The 16584-nt window shown below is 40.9% G+C and overlaps 2 protein-coding genes across 2 annotated transcripts; both read left to right on the top strand.

Annotated features, from left to right (window-relative positions):
* Positions 1-207: 207 nt before the first annotated feature.
* Positions 208-5361, top strand: si:dkey-175g6.2 (neurosecretory protein VGF). The gene is given in 3 exon segments (XM_022214923.2): positions 208-852; positions 1701-3575; positions 3578-5361. Coding segments are annotated over 2 exon segments (2016 nt in total). The 5' UTR covers positions 208-852; positions 1701-1729; the 3' UTR covers positions 3748-5361.
* A 6317-nt stretch (positions 5362-11678) lies between these two features.
* On the top strand, positions 11679-14899 carry LOC127530480 (uncharacterized). The gene is made up of 6 exons (XM_051937260.1): positions 11679-11988; positions 12155-12293; positions 12425-12587; positions 12683-12756; positions 14108-14338; positions 14463-14899. Exons 1-6 carry the CDS (start codon positions 11948-11950, stop codon positions 14505-14507), a joined length of 693 nt encoding a protein of 230 aa, XP_051793220.1. The 5' UTR covers positions 11679-11947; the 3' UTR covers positions 14508-14899.
* The last annotated feature ends 1685 nt before the right edge of the window (positions 14900-16584 follow it).

Raw genomic sequence — 16584 nt, 5'->3', positions numbered from 1 at the left:
TTATGGTCAAAGCAAGCCTTTATGAATGCATTAATTTGTATAATAATGATAAGTGCAATCGCAAAAAACAAAGAAATCTGTTATTTGTATTTATATTGAGGGGATAGATGAGAAATTAAGCCAGACAATTATGCTTAATAAATATTTCTGTGCGAGTTCCTCTCAAAATCCTCTGCAAAATTTCGCCTGAGATTTTTTTTTTTTTTTTTTTTAACGGGAACACTACAGAAATCGTGTCGATTTTTAGGATTCGAAATCCAGGTTTTTAAAAAACACGATTTAAACAGACAGATTTTAGCCACTCAATTTAAAATAAATCACAATCCTAAACATTTATGGTAGGCCACTTGTCTCAGTAATAGTGTTTGTTTCGTTTCACACTTTGCAGAATCGGTTAATAAAAATGGAAATAATTAAAATTTGGGCAGTTCTGCCAAAATTTACGCTCCTCTGCATTCCACCACTGCCTCTGAGGAGAAACATGCTCTCACCACACAAGGACAAAGACGCGCATTCCCACTGACTGGTCCCTCTTTCATTCCCTGGTGCAGAAGGGGTTTTGTAGTCTAAAATTTAACATCCAGTTCATTTACAATTTGGATGGACCACTCAGGGACCGGAGGGTTAAATGACTCGACCGTAGCCACCAGCTTTACGCATGACTTCGCCGTGCGTGCCGTCTTCCCAGCACTGTCCTGGTCACATCGCTTTGACGCATGGAATACCAAAATCACTGCTAATACAGAGACATAGCTCGGATCAGTTTGTATTTTCTGCATGATTTTTTGGAAAGAAAAAGGGGCTTAAAATGGGAGGTGCGCGCATTCTGGTTGTGTTGGCTTGGAGAAGGAGGTGAGACATTTTTCATACACTAGAAGCTGAGACAATTCAATTCCTTGACGTGCATTTCTGTACTCTATTGTAACTATTTGCTCGGTTAAATCTCACCAGCGTGACAAAATACGCCCGATCATGTTTTATGTCAACCAGCAGATCCGCGTTGTGCAAAGATAATGACTGGGGAAATGCGCTCCTGGAAACAAAAAAAATGCCCAGTGTTTGGCTTCGACGCGCAATTTCTCCTTGCAGATTAAAAGACGTGAGCAGTTTCCGCGGTAAATGAACGAATCACGACTGGTTTATACGGTCAGATCAGAGATTCAGCTTCGTGCATCCAGATGCGCTGACATAAAAAAAGGAGCCAATTCGAAATATTCGCAGCCAGAATTGATTTTCCTTTGAAAACATTCAGGAAAAAAAGGCCAGAAGAGAAAGAAGAGCGCAAAACTTTATTTGTTCCATTTGGCACGTCTTATTAGACTGCTTTGTCTGCCTGCTGTGCTCTCAAATGTTTGCAGAATTAAACAAAAACTGCTCTCAGTCTTGTCTGTTTTTGTATTGTGGTTTCATGGTGAAAACATATATTGCTTGGAAATCGTAAGCTGGTGATCTAAATTATATTTTAAATATGTGACAGGCTCTGGTTGTCAGTGAAATATTCTTACCAGAAATCCTCTCTGCATTTTAGGCTGGCCTTTTCTCAGAACATCTATTTAATTTTTGAATGATCGTGATATTCTCATTCAAAGTCCACATGATCGTGACTCCAAAGCAAAGGCTCCACCAAATGAAATGTGAATCCTTTCTCACATGTCTCCTGCCTCTCCCCCCCCCCCCTCCCTGTATTTCTTCTTCTTCAGGTGCTTAACCTCCCTCCTGCCAGTTCTGCATGGTCATGACCTGTCATCACGCCCCTTCCACAGCCCACCTCATCCTATTGGTCCTGTTCATTGTCACTCCGCAGCTAGCTGGCACCGCCCCTGTGCGGGGTGAGGGAGGGGAGGGAGGGGTGGAGGGGCGCACCCGGACAGACCATAAAGAGGAGGACAGCCTTGCCCCCTTTCTCTCGCCCCCACCCCAGAGCCTCTCCAGCCCTGGGAACACCTCGCTAGACCGGGGTCGGGGCCCGGGTCAAGATAACCAATTAGATAAAGTGACGGACCCCGCACAGGTGCTTGCTGTCCTCCTGGAGGCCCTGGACCACCCGGGGGACAGTGAGATCCAGGCGAGCAGAAACAGAGACTGGGAAGAGGATCAGAGCCAGGAGCTGCCCTCCACGGAAGGCTTGGAGGGTGGCGAGATAAGGAGAACAGAGGAGACAGTGGAGGAGGAGGGGAAAGAGGGGCGGGGGCCCGATAAGGCTATTGAACAGCTAATTGTAGGCCATTTGACAGCTGCTCAGGGGTATGACTTGAAGGAAAGGGAGGAGCAGGATAAAAACACAAGGTCGGAGGATGAACAAGGGTGGCCTGCAAAGAATGTGGAGCCTGATAGTGTAAGTGAGGAGGGAGGCAAGGGAGAGGAAGAGGAGGAAGAGGGGCAGGAGGAGGGAAACGATTTAAAAAGTTTCTCAGGCAAGGCAACCTCACAGGGAGACGATGACTCTCTGCAGCGCAAAATAAGAGGCTACTTCCAAAACATTGACTTGGGGCTCCAAGATAATGAGATCCTGCCTCCTCTGAAGGGCTACAAGGCATATAACACTCAGCTGGCACGAGCTGGAAAGAAGCAGCACTGGCAGGAGAACCAGTCCCGCAACAGACCCGTCAAGGGGGGCAACTTCATGGATGACTTTGAGGATGACGGAGAGGAGCTGGAGGAGGAGGTGGAGGAAGAAGAGGAGACCCTCTCCCACATGGAGGAGGAGGCGAGGGCACGTGCAGAGAAGCAGGAGGTGCTCCGGCAGCAGGAGGAGGCAGAGCGAGCCAGAGAGGAAGAGCAGAGGTTGGCAGACATTGCCTCTGACATGCTGCTGCAGTACATGGGGAGGAAGCAGCAGTCCTACATGAAGCCCCGGCAGAAAAGCAGCATGGGGGCCGCCGGCAACACGGCGGAGGACAAGCGCTCAGAGGAGGTCCTCCCAGATGAAGACGACCTGGACCAGCAAATGATCGACAGGCTGATTGAGATCAGCAGCAAGCTGCACCTGCCTGCTGATGATGTGATTGAGATTATTAGTGATGTAGAGGAGAAGAAGAAGAAAAGGAAAGAGTTGCAGCAGCAGCCGACCAACAGCAATCCTGTTGTCCCGCGCTTCAGGCCTCTGGTGCCTCCTCCTCTGGCTGCCCCGCCTCTTTACCACTACACAGCCTCAAAAAACCCCAAGAAAGCCCCTTATAAGTACAACAAGTCCAACAAGAAATGGCACAAGGACAAAGTCAAGTCATACAAGCAGGACTATTGGTATAAGCCTCAGAAGCAGCTTGACTACTGGTATAAACCCCAGAAACAGTTTTTAGCCTTCCCCTCCTATCCATACTACCAAAAGCCATATCGAGCCTACTACCCTGTTTATTTCCCATATCCCAAAGCACAGTATTATGGCAAGCCCTCCCCCTCCAGAGACCAGCCCTTTGGCCCCCAGGAACTTGACCTCCAGGCCCCAAGGCGCAGGCACAGGGCCGGGGGTAAGAACCGTGGACAGGGCTGGAGGCAGCAGCCACCACCTCGCCTGCCTCTCACCCCTTATATCTCTAACTATATCCTTCCTCACCCACGGACCTACCAGCCCCTGCCCCTCCCAAACCAATAACCACCCCCAGGAGAGGCAGGCGACCCCCGTACTACTATCCACAAGTCACACCAGGAGATGACTATGAGGAAGACGGGCTGGTGCCTCAGCTGGACAGTGAGGAGGAACTGGAAAACTTTATTGAGAGGATCTACATGAAGCGCAGAATGTATTGAGAGACTTTTCTGGACATTTGTCAGATCAGAGGGACTGACGGAGGTGGGATAGATATACAGTAGCTGGGGGAAAAGCTGAAACAGAGGTGAAAAAAAGACTCAGATGAGTTGTGTTTGGAGCCTGATGGAAATTTAAGGTCCAGGAAGTAAAAAGTTAGATTTTATGTTGTTTTAATCACTGTACTTTTGTTGATTTTCTCAGTCAGGGAGAGGATGAAGGGGTCCCAGTTTAAGCTCCCTGTAACCATGTTCAGCCTCTTGCTCAGTTTACATTTTGAAACAGAACATACCATGGTGTATGTCTGCCTCCATTCAGGTCAATCTCTGAAGCTCTTGCATATTTCAGAGATTTCAGAAAACACACACACACACACACACACAAACATACACAGATAAACACACACAGACACACCTATACATTAACACACATACATAAAATCACATTTTTGACACATTCACAAGCAGATGTGCCCATTGTAAGAGAACCATGTTTACAACATCACTTTGTATCTTTTGTTTTATATTCTGTATGTCATATTACAAAACTAAAGTAGTTCAATGACTTCTTAGCTATACAAGTTAAAAAAACAACAACTGAACACTGCTATTGTCAGATGTTGACAGTATATTTTTGTTGTATTTGATGTGTGTAGTTGCCTTTCTTATTCCCGATTGGATCAACTTTAAACAGCTGCAATTTGCAAAAGGTGCCAAATACACACATTTCAGTTTTTGAAACACAAGGTTCAGATTTTTGCCTTACAAGCGCCATGGTTCTATAAGGGAAATATCACATTGCATAATTATATCATCACAACCGGTCCCAATGTAGAAACCCTGTGGACTCCAAAAGCACAAACTTAAATACTAAACACTTCCAACCTGGTGGACTAAGGGTTTTCAATCATTTTGGGATCCAGAAGTTAGTGTGTCAACATATTTATGGCAGATAAAACGTATCATCACAACCATACACTGCTCCTTGACTTTGCAGCAGTATTTCATGTCTCATTTTTTTCCATTGTTCATCTCTAATTCACATTTACTTGTTTTTTTCCCCACACACGTTGTTTCTTGCATCATATCCACAATATCCAGTTTTCCTTTATTTCCAAGTGAAAAAAGAAATACTTGAAATCAGTCTGTTTGTTCTACAGCCTTTTTAAACAGTTTCCACCAAGAGGCTACAAACATTTCTGTTCATTTTCAGAAGAAATTCATTGAAAAGTTTCAGGCCGGGGAGTCAGGGATTGTGCTTAAACCGTTAAATGCACGTCTTTCTACTTGCATCTTAAAAAATGAACAAAAAAAAGAACAAAAAAAAGAGAAAAAATAAAACAGTATGGAGAATTCAAAGTGGTTGTTTTCTCTGAATAAACTGTGAACATAAAAAAAAAGAATTTTCAAAGGAAGAGGGCCACTGTGTTCACAGTGAAGCCATCTGTCTTGTAAAAGGAGAGTGTTGTTGTTGATGTCACCTTTAGCATTGTAAGATGTACAGTGTGAAATAAATATGCCCGTGCAATGTGTAAATAACAGCATGATGATTACTAGTTTTGCTATATGATAAAAAATAAAAGCAATTATTTTATTAAAGTTCAGTTTTTTAATGGCTTTTTGGCGAGTGCTATGTTGTATTTGTATAGCAGCAAATATAGCAGGAACATCTAGTTCTTAAGTAACAAAACAAGCTCAGATGCACAAAAGAGGAAGACAAATAACTGAAGATTAGTGAGTGCACGGCTCCTATATGTCACAATCCCATCATTATGGAGACAAGTAAAGAAAAAAATCAATAGAGGAGGGTTATTATATTCCCAAGCAATCAAAATCAACACCGAAACATCAAGAATGGGAATGAAAAGAGGAGGAATAGTGAAGAATGGAAAAATTCAGAAGTAGGGAGGGAAATGGTAACTGCAGTGATTGATGAGTCACATGACTGCTGGATGAGTCATCCATCTGTACACTTTACTGCGCAGGACCACACACTCACACACATATACACACACACATGCACATTCTCTTTGAGCTGTATAGTAATTTAGCTGCTGGCATTCAAGATAAAGATTGAGTCGTGTTCGCTTCTGCCTCGAGCCTGCCAATCGGCCGGCGGAAAGGTGTTGGGTAGATAGGTTTTTGCCATATCTTGTTTCCACACCTCCCCTTCACTTTCACATCACACAGGCAATATGCCCTTCTGCTAGAATTCCTTGAAGTGATTCTGGTTGCCACTTGTTTGGCATCAGAACAAACTTCATGCATGCTGTCCGTAGTACAAACACCGACAGCGATAAGCAGCTTGTCAATATGGTCTAATCACATGGTATCTTGCCAGCAGCTGATTGGAATGGCACCTTTCATGGCTTCATCTCGGCTTGCTGAGTGATTATTGGGCATGGCGTTATGAATTCAGTTATTCATTTACAGCTTCTGTGGATAGCCGCTGAGTTACTTTAGAGTGAATACATTTATTTGTTGCAGATTTCATTACTGAGGGTGTTTGATCTCTAAAAACAACACGGCTGGTCACTGGACTTCAGCCAACTGTGCTCCAGGGACAAAGAAAAATATGCGGTGACCGGTGTCGATAGGACTACAAGAGCAGCTGGCATCTGAGTAAGGGACTGCATGTTCCCAACAATGCAGTGATATCACTCAAGCTGTGGTTGTATTGTTGGTAGGAAAAAGCAAAAGAATAGTTTGACATTTTTTGATGTTCACCAGTAGGTGAGAAGGTCAGCATCTTGGCTACTGACATAATAATGGAATTAAAGCACCCTAGCATCTAATCCCCCCCTTTTTCCACCACTAATTTTACACATTGCACATTTTAGTCTGTTTATGTTGGGGAATACAAATGCCTTCATGAACAACGGATAAAGCTGTATGAAGTCTGATATTAGGCCTGTAGTCACAGGAGCCAGTGTTGGTTGGGGTTAAAAACAAGAAGTTTTAAAGAGAAACAAAATGTTAGGAGTGCCAGCAGATTCTCCAAAGTGTCTCCATTTTAGTAATGCAGGCACAAGGTTTTCACAATGGAGAAGAATGTGTGGAATATAAAAGTTAATATTTTTGTTTCTGCTGCACTTGGATTGAATCTGGAAACATTATAGGAGATGGTGAAGTCCTCTCCTAAGTATTCCTGGCATGTTCCTGATTCATAATTTAAAGCTGTAGTAGTGGATTTTCTTGGACTGCATGTAGGTAGCACAGAACAGCAGTGAACGTAAAACAACATCGTTTTGTGTTAATGGCCACCTGGCAAACTCCACCTCTCACTCACATTTTGGCTCTGTTCTTCCCCTCCACCATCTCCTGAGGGAAATGTCTCACTCCTAATCTGTTAAAGGTTTACCAGCGAAAATCAACAATACACATCCCAAAGTCTCTGGCAATGAAAGCCGATGACACTAATTCGATGTCAGGTGGGGCCTGCTGCCCCAGTGCTGTTTGATTGGCTGGCTGCCACATACTGTTGTCATGTTTTCCTCATAGTTGGCAGGAGCAGACACCTCAGCTCTGCTTTTAGAGGTGACTGAGCATTTTAAGAGGAAGATTTCAAAAGCTAAAGGTAGCTGGAGGTGGAGAAATCAATAAAAATAAGGTGCATATGCTAATTGGAGGGCTCCGTTTAAGAGTAATTCACAAAGCATTTCAGTGCTAAAAGTAGGTTCTAAGTCTGAGAGAGCCTAGAATACTTCTGGTCACAGTTAGTCAAATGCAGTTTAATTTAATTTGCAGTTTAATTTTGAAGTGATTAACTTAACATTTCAGTTAAACAAGAAATAATTTAAATAGGATGGGGATGAATAAAGTGATTCTATTATATTTACATACCGTGTGTTGGATACATTCACTGATGCTGTCTGATGTCAACCTGTCAACCATCACTGTGGACATGTACGTCACACGGTGAGTCAATTAATCCAGAAACCTGATGTCATCCAAGGCAATGGGGGTCGACCCCACCCGAGGGCTCTGCTGTCCACCAGATGATTTCTTTGATGTCACCCAGCAAACACCAGTGACAGATGGCCTGACTCCCAACTGTGCAAGTTCTTTAGAGAATTTCTTCATATCTGTATATGACATTATGGAAATAAAACTTTAATATAAAAGATCAGATCACAACAATATGGTGAGTGGTTGTCAAGCTGTTTTGTGCTGTAAGGCCAGTCAGATATTTCAATCAAATTTAATGTGTTTTAACCTTATAAAAGCAGCCAATCCTCTCAGTGATTGCTTTTACGTTCCCAGCTGTTTTACACTAATGCATCAGAATTGATGGGTTGGTGATCTATTGAGGCTGCATGCAGATCATTGAATGAGTGCAAAACACTCCACCAGCTTCCATTACAATAACTGGCTAACATATATTAAATTTACACCTGCATGAAGTCTATACGATACAGAAAATAATGTCAGTTCAGTTCAGTTTTTCTCTTTCACACAAAAGATTTCACAGGATTGACACATGAAGATATGGTTAAGCAGGTGGACTCGGATAATACACGATGTTCACACGCAGAAACTTATGAAAAGAAAGCCGTCATAGAGTGCTCTTTCCGACCTTGTTGCTAAGCTGTGGACAACAAGAACCCTGTTGTGACATTGCTATTTACATTCCTGTTTCTGTGACATACACCACACAATTGAGATTTAGAATCTTTCCAGTACAACAGGATAATTGTGTCTCAAGCTTTAGATCACATTACGTCCTTATAGTAATCATTTATATTTTGCCTGGTGGGAGTGTTATAATTAAAATGCAATTTGAATTTTTCAAAAGGCTCCAACTCTCACAGGCAGGAAATTTGGTATACACCCAGCTCCTGGCACAGAAGAGTCTGACAGCACAACAATTCATCAGTAATGGCCCCAAGAAGCCCATGCATTTACAGGAGCAGAAATGTGAGGAAAAATGTCAGCCATTAGTAGTGTGAATGTTGAATACCCTTCAAAATATGATTAAATAATGATCATGGAATTTCTACAGAGGTGGGACTTTGGCTCAACCTTTAACTTTAAATGTCAGCATGACATTGGCTAATAGAATTTGCTATGCATATCTATGTATGTATGCAAAACGTGGCGTTTACACTGTAGTAATGAATGAAAAGAGCAAAATGATAAACACTGACTAAAGTTGTGCTTCTCAGAGAGCTGAAGCAACAGATGTGTTTACACACAGCGTAAAGAAAAAAGCATGAACATGTAAACAATATGACATGGACCAAATCATTGACAGAAATGAGTCATATTAGGTTGCATGGCAACTAAAAGTATCTTGTTTGTTAGTTTTTTTATTTTAAAATCAGTAGATGGTGTATTCGTATGCTCTCTTTTTATGTTTTTTCCTCTTTCCTTAGTCTAGCTCTTCTTTTTTTGCATGTTCTATTATTTCAGCCAGAAGATTTACAGATGATGCTGGTTAAATCAATGCAACATCCCTACTCCTCTTTTCCTTTCTTTTGCAAAGGGTAATTCAGTCTTGTTGGCGCACTGTTAAGTGTCTCATGTTGCTTTGAAAAATTCCCATCAAACTGCTGATTTCAACACCTCTTGTGCGACTGACAAATGCTGCTAATTAGTGTTGTAGCCTGTAACATGACCCACTTTTGTTGCAGCATTTGTAAGTGTGATTAAAATGACTGCAGAGTGAAAGACCACCAGTCATGATGGGATGCCTCTACTGATGCAGCAAACTCTATGGTTCCCTATATTTAATAAATTACTACTAAGGATAAATAAATCTGATTTCATGGTTGTTGTATTTACTAATTTACTGTGTGTACTTTGATTTGGTTAAGCAAAGGATGAATTTTGATTGTAATGTTCCAAATTCTTACAGAGTTTTAGTCACTATATATAGTCTGATTAACTGTTTAAGTTTCACATTACTAAGCTTTTAACAGCTGCAACTTGGTGGTTTCTTGTTTTGAAATTTGTTGATCTCCAGGATCTGAACTGCAATGGAGAAAATTTTGCCAGAAAAACACAAGCTACGGCACCTCTGGGACAAAATCGAATCACAGAACTTCTGTACACACCTCAGAGAATTTCCGTTTCAAGCACGCATGACACATTTTATGACTTGAATTCATATCTGACACCAGGTTTTTTTTTTTAACAAGTTGCTGACACATAAATGACTAAACAGGACATCTTTTTTTTTTTTAGATATCCATGAATGCTGCTCAAAGATGTCAAGATGTTTGAACTTTACCTCACAATGTAAGTCAAAGAGCTTTTCAGATGAAATCAGAATCTTTTTCATTGCGATTCACTCCTCCCCATGTTTGCTGATTTGTCTGCTAAACTACTATTGTTGAACATAATACGCCCCATCAACCATGCTTTTACCAGCCATTAGGACAACAGAGGCAGAGCTGCCAAGGCCTCTCCCATGAAACTGCGTCCTTTGTTTATGATCTCTGCAACCCTTGTCTTTTTGCTCACTCCTTTCATCTCCTCTTCGCCTTTCTTTGTTCAGCTCTCTACCCTCATTCCATCTTCTCCCTTTTTTCCCTCAATTATCCATGCCCCCCACTCCTCCCTAATGCTACCTAACACCCAATCTTCCTCTCCTTTTCTTCTTTATCCTCTCTCCATTTCTTGTTTTGTATGCAAGCCCCAAGGGAGAGAAATGGGTGAAAAGCACTCTCTCTGCACCACTGTCACAAAAGACTGGTGAGTCATCTCCACTTATGTTCCTGTCTCCCTCCTCCCACAAAAAACCACACATATACAGGAAAAACACTCAAATTACCTGCCGTGCACTTACAGGAAGACACGCACAGATGCACACATGTCAGTCAGTGCGCCAGAACACAAGAAACATGCAATTTAGAGACACACATGCATTCCACGGCTCGTCAGAACAACCCTGAAATTAAAACCCGAGTCATGTAAATGTGGTTTAAAATCAGCCTTCACTGATGGGTGCTGCCTATAAACGATTATTTGAAGTTTGGAGAGGCAATCTCTGTCAACAGACAGCTGTGCATGCAAACGATGCTACTGAAGTGAAGGAGAAATTCAGAAATTCCCAGGGTTAGTGATGTGGTTTTGGTCTCGTTTATCCACCTACGGTTCATGAGCCTCAAAGGAAATGCTCTTCCACCATCTGCTGGTGGAATGAATGCTTTACAATGCAGTCATGGTGCTGATGTGTACAAGATGGCAGTCCAGAATGAACACAGAGCCACAATAGCTATCCATTTATCCTCCTTACCTGCATGGACAGTGTTCAGTTGAACTATTTTGGTGCTTTACGTCAATAAAAGTACCAATACAAATGTGCAAAAAAATCCATTACACGTATTTTCACCCTCTGTAAGGGTAAGAATCATTGACATGTTGCAGTTGGTGATGGTGGAAACTGGCTTGTGCACTGTTGGGTAGTTTTCTTTGCAATTTAAATTAAGATAATAGTCTTTTTGTGCATTAAAACGCAGTATCTGGAAGCGGCAAAATATAGCAAAACAAAAAGTTACAGCATTTCTATTCTGTAATGTAATGAAACAGAAGAATAAAGCGGCATGAAATGCTAAACAGCTTATTTTGTAAATTATAGTACCTCAGCTACTTTTCAAATGTTTGATGGTTTTCATCATAAGTCTCAGCTGATATTTTTGCAAGATTTTTTTTTTTTTTTTAAATTCAAAACAATACTATACTACACTTGTAAAAATATTCAAAAACCCACATGTTCAGAAAGACCCAAATCCAATGGTCACTAATTAATTTACTGATAATCAGTGAAGTGACATTATGGAGCATAAAAAATACATTTTTTAGTCATAATTTGTCATAATAAGTCTCTTTATCAACAACAAATCAAATCATTTCATGGCATTTTATATATTAATTGTTCTTCTTGGGATTAACAATGATACAGGAATAATGCATGTATCAATTTTGTTTTCAGTGTTAAAGCAGACTCCACCACAGACATCAGAGCCTTCACCTTATTACTCTTTACAGAAACCTGCTTGTGAGCTATTCGGACACATCAAATATTGAAAGCCTGGAGTTTCCGTTTCACACACAGCGAGGGAGGGAAGAGAGCAGAGAGGCAGACGGAGGCAGGGGGGGAGAGACGGGCCTGAAGAAGACGGGGAAAAAGTCAAAGAACTGGTGGGATTAGGAGGAAATAACACAACAGGCACCCTGGGAGGGAGACACATGAGCAGGGATGGAGGGAGAGAGGGAGGAACAGGCAGAGAGCACCGAAAGGTAAGGAGAGGATGAATGTTTACGGCTAATCAGGTGCTCACTTTGAGTGTAACAGTAGAGGCTGAGCTGGTGTAAGCAGCTGATGATTGATTGCCTTATAACCTTCTCATCAGGCAGTTAAGAGGGCATGTTTTTTAATTCTGCTGCTTCTCTCTCAAACCTTTAGTGGGACGATTTCTACCCAGGCTGAGACACCAAGTCAGAACTGCAGCGAGGAGTGCAATGAGTCTCAAAACCTCCAAGAATCTGAGGAGGAGGACCAGGCTGACAGTGGAGCCTGTGATGGAGAAGTGGAGCCCAGCCAGGTGACCTAAACCAGCACTGATTATATAAACTCCGAATTGACATCCATCAGAGGTAAATAAAATAATAATTAGACAAAATGACCACTTGTTTTTGCTTTTGGTGTATCACTTGGTTGGTGTGATTGATGAAGGCTGAAGAGGATCCGTCTCTAAGCGGTGCAGAGACGTTACCACCGGAGACTCTGATAGACACAAACGCACAGGACGATGCTGACTACTTCCCATTGTCCCCCCTGCCAACAGAGGAAGAGCCGACCCCCCCTTCAGTGTCATCTCATTCCTCTAACTCACAGAGTAAGACACATACAAAGCTGAGTGATTGCACTGTATCCAAAAGTGTTGTAGTTGATGCTGGTGTGAGTTTATGTGTTTAGTTTATGTCCTCACAGATCATCCATCTGAACCCTGCTGGTACTGCATGAGGTCTCTCGACTCAGACCATCGTCCTGAAGCTACTACACAGGTTGTTTTTCTCTCACTGAACACCCTATTTCATACTGACACACTGTGCAAAGCAGATGACAAACTGAACAAATAACGTCTGTAACTTTTTCAGTTTGTGTTCTTGCACATGCATTGTGAATTAATCTAGAGGTTTACAAGAATTATTAAGTGCTACAGTGCATGTTCCAGATATAGAATGTAGATGGGGTTGTAGGATTAAAGAGTTAAATTCTGGGTAGGCTCATTGTGATACAGAAAAGAAAAAAAACTTGGACTACTAAGGAAATGACACTGTGACAGGTTGGTCATTATTTGTGAAATACTTGTGTGTCCCAACTGAATAGACCCTGTCACTAAAGTAGAAAATGCTAATTTAAGATGGATTTTCCTATTCATTTTTGCACCAAGTTTCTTTTTAAATGTTCCTCAGAGCTTCAGTATAAAGCAACTGCACTTTCCTTTTTGGTTCTGGAGGACATTCCACCTCCCATCCAAGAGGCTTGTTGAGTTCTACTGCAGAACAGAAGAAGCCTGATATTTTTTCAGGAACCAAAAACAGATGTTCTGTTCTTTTTTTTATACTGAAGCTCTGAGAATTACCATGACTTGGATGACCTCAAATGTATACAAAAATTTGCAATATTGAGCATAGTACTGCATACTGTATACTAAAACCAATGTTTTCTGTGTTATTAGTCATTGATTGATGTGCAAGAAACACAAACAAAAGCTTACTTTGGTACAAAGAAACATGATCATTTTAAGATAACGTGGTGAACACCAGTCTGCATCTTTCTTAGTGGAAATAAATAAATAAAGGCCAATTAATAAGAATATAGGTGACATTGCATACTGTCAGCAACATTAATTGTCCATACCCTTTTTGCCTCTTTTATTGCAGATAATTTTCCAATTAGACCATGACGTTATTACTTTTGAAGTCAAGTCACATAAGCTGCTAAACCATCGTCTACTATTCATTGAGCTGCTTAATAATTTAAAAAAAGTCAATAACTACAAAAACAGAAATCTGACCCCACCCCAAGCTGGAACATTGAGTATCGACACTCAGACTGGATTACAGTAATGAATCTGATGGTTCAGAGAATACTTTTGGATGTAGTCCATCCAGTTTGGTTTTCTCTGAAGGTAAGATAACCTGGTAGCAGATGGGTATCCCAATAAAATCAGCACCAATCATTCATTCACTGTGTGTGGAAACAGCTCCAGAATGTCTCATCATTACAATCGGTCTCAAATTCACATCTTAAAGTCAAGCTTTAAAATGGACAGCAGACCTCTGTTTTAGGGCAGTTTTTGTCTTTACGGCAAGTTGGCAACACATCTCTCTACTGTATAATGTGTGGCAGGAAGACTCGGATCCTTCATCACCACTGCCCTCTAGTGGCCTGAAAGTGAGCTACCAGACAGACCCTCGACCCCACTTTGGGGTCGCCTGCTCCTCCCACTCCACATGTCGCCCCCTGTGGGGCAGTGAGGGGCCCTGCTGGGGACAAAGGAACCAGGAATCACCCGATCAGACCGACACCTGTCCCCACTGCCATCTGGGTTTGCCCCTTGACACACTGCGCTGGCATGAGGTTGGCACAAACACATATAAACACACACAGATATAAATAGAGACACATTTCCCAACCAAACACACCACCGTTTATGTCCCTCTGTTTACAAGACAGTCGACTGTTTTCTTTTGTCTCTGCACAGGCAAAGTGTCTGCTGTTTGAAGGACTGAGGAACTCAAAGAAATGAAATGAGAAAATTGTTTATTTAAACAAAAAAATCTACCGTCTTTATTGGGAAATTCTCAGGAAATTCTTAGCACCTTATGGTTCTATGATATATCTGCTTGTACTAGTAAGCAACTGTCTGTTTACAATTAAGCTTTGTCAAGTGGATTCCCTCATTCTCTTTGACTTAATGTTGAATTTCTGTGATGAAACACTCTTTCTTTCTCTTGAAAGCGAAAGCTATAGGCAGACTAATGAGAGGAAACTGTAAACACTATTTCTACATATGTGCTGTTTAACTCCTTTTAGGAGTACAGAATATTAATATTCTATACATCTTTTATTTTTCATTCATTTTCTGGTTTACAGCACGATGTAATGCAATGCATGTGAAATACATAGAAGTAATAATAATTGTGAACAGCTGACTTTTTTCTTCTTGTTTTAAAATATACCTTCATTATGTTGATCAACCAGGAATTTGGACATCCTCTCCACATCATTTTTACCACTTTAGATTGTTTGGTACTACATTCTAAAAAAAGGTATTATAAGGGATCATAGTTTTTTAATTACTGGCTTTACTAATGGTTAATACATGATTTATTAATGCTTCATGGAGCTGTTGTGAGTCTTTTGGTGTTATTGGGTTGGATAAAGCTCCCTGTCAGATTATGTTTTTCTGTGTTAAACATTGGTAATTAATTATTAATTTCCAAATCTGTGCAGTTATAAACATTAATGAGTTAGTCAGGGTGACTTTACTCTGCTAAATAATAACATGGTTTGTTGTTGTTATTCTTTTCTTAAAATTAATTTGCATTTTACTATTTCTTAACTTATTTTTATTTATTCATTCAACTTTTATTTTAACTTGAAGTACTTTGAGGGGGAAAGTATCATTTGTAATGTAGCTGTGTAAGAAAATAAAGGATGACAAATAAGAAACTTAGATATCAATAAAATATTAAAAGCCAAATTCAGAAAAATATTAAAATATGCATATTATTTAGAGCTTTTAAGTGTTAAAAAGAAATGAATCAATTAAAATAAGAGCAGGGTCAAGTATTAAAGCTGAGCATTCTGGTGAACTGGCTGAAACTGCAGCCACGGGTTGGTGTGTTTTAGGACACAAAAGAGTTTGATAAAGTCTTTTTGAAACAATTCAGACTGCTGCATATGGATGACTTTTGTACCAAATGAATGATGATCTGTCAAACTTGGAGTGGAGTAGAACCTGAAAAACAATCAGTGTGATCTCTGTTTACCTTGGCATTATGGATTGTTGAGTGATCAGTGATGAGTGTTGTCAGAGGAGCTGGACAGCTGGGGGGGACAGCAGCTCTGTGGGTTCCTGGACTGGTACAGTGGAGGTTAGACGAAGACCTGGGATCAGTCCATGCTGGACATCAGCAGCTCCAGTACCAGCAGATGATTGCGGCTGGCCAAGCCAAGGATCTCAGGAGACTGGAAGTCCATCCTGTTCATCCACAACTTCTGACTGTACAGAGTCTGTTAAAGTAAATGTTAAAATCTATTATTACAAACAAATAAGTGGCCAAAAGTAGTGTACTAAATTTCATTTATACAGTTAAAAAAACAGCTTGAGAGAACTTTTAGACAGCCTGAAGGTTGTATACTGAAGACATTCACTCATAGTAAAAACCCAAATGTTGCTGTAGTTGGGTATTTTATTATTATTTTGGCATACAGTGGGTTTTACTAATACAGAGATTTGGTCTGTGAAGGTAAGTCGGGCTAGAACATTTGATGACAGTAGTTACCAGTAGCTGGTTTACTTGTAGGTGCTAATGAATAACAAGAGGTCAGAGATCAAATTATCTTGCAGACAACAAAGGTGTGATAAGATTTTAGGATTAGGAGACTGTCTTCAGATATCACTTTTTTATTGATGGAGTCACATGTGGGTTAAAACCATAGATGATTAACAACAATAAAACAAAGAATGCCTCTTTAAAATCAGTGAATATGCATTGGCTAAATCTGTATTCGTTCTTAGTATACTATGAAGCAGTTTTGACAAAGTCAGGCTTTCTTTGTGCAAGTTGGATCGATTTTGCTGAGTTTGATTCCTGTTT

This window comes from Acanthochromis polyacanthus, chromosome 17, assembly GCF_021347895.1.
Source record: "Acanthochromis polyacanthus isolate Apoly-LR-REF ecotype Palm Island chromosome 17, KAUST_Apoly_ChrSc, whole genome shotgun sequence".
Taxonomy (NCBI): domain Eukaryota; kingdom Metazoa; phylum Chordata; class Actinopteri; family Pomacentridae; genus Acanthochromis; species Acanthochromis polyacanthus.
This window is presented reverse-complemented; position numbering and strand designations above follow the sequence as displayed.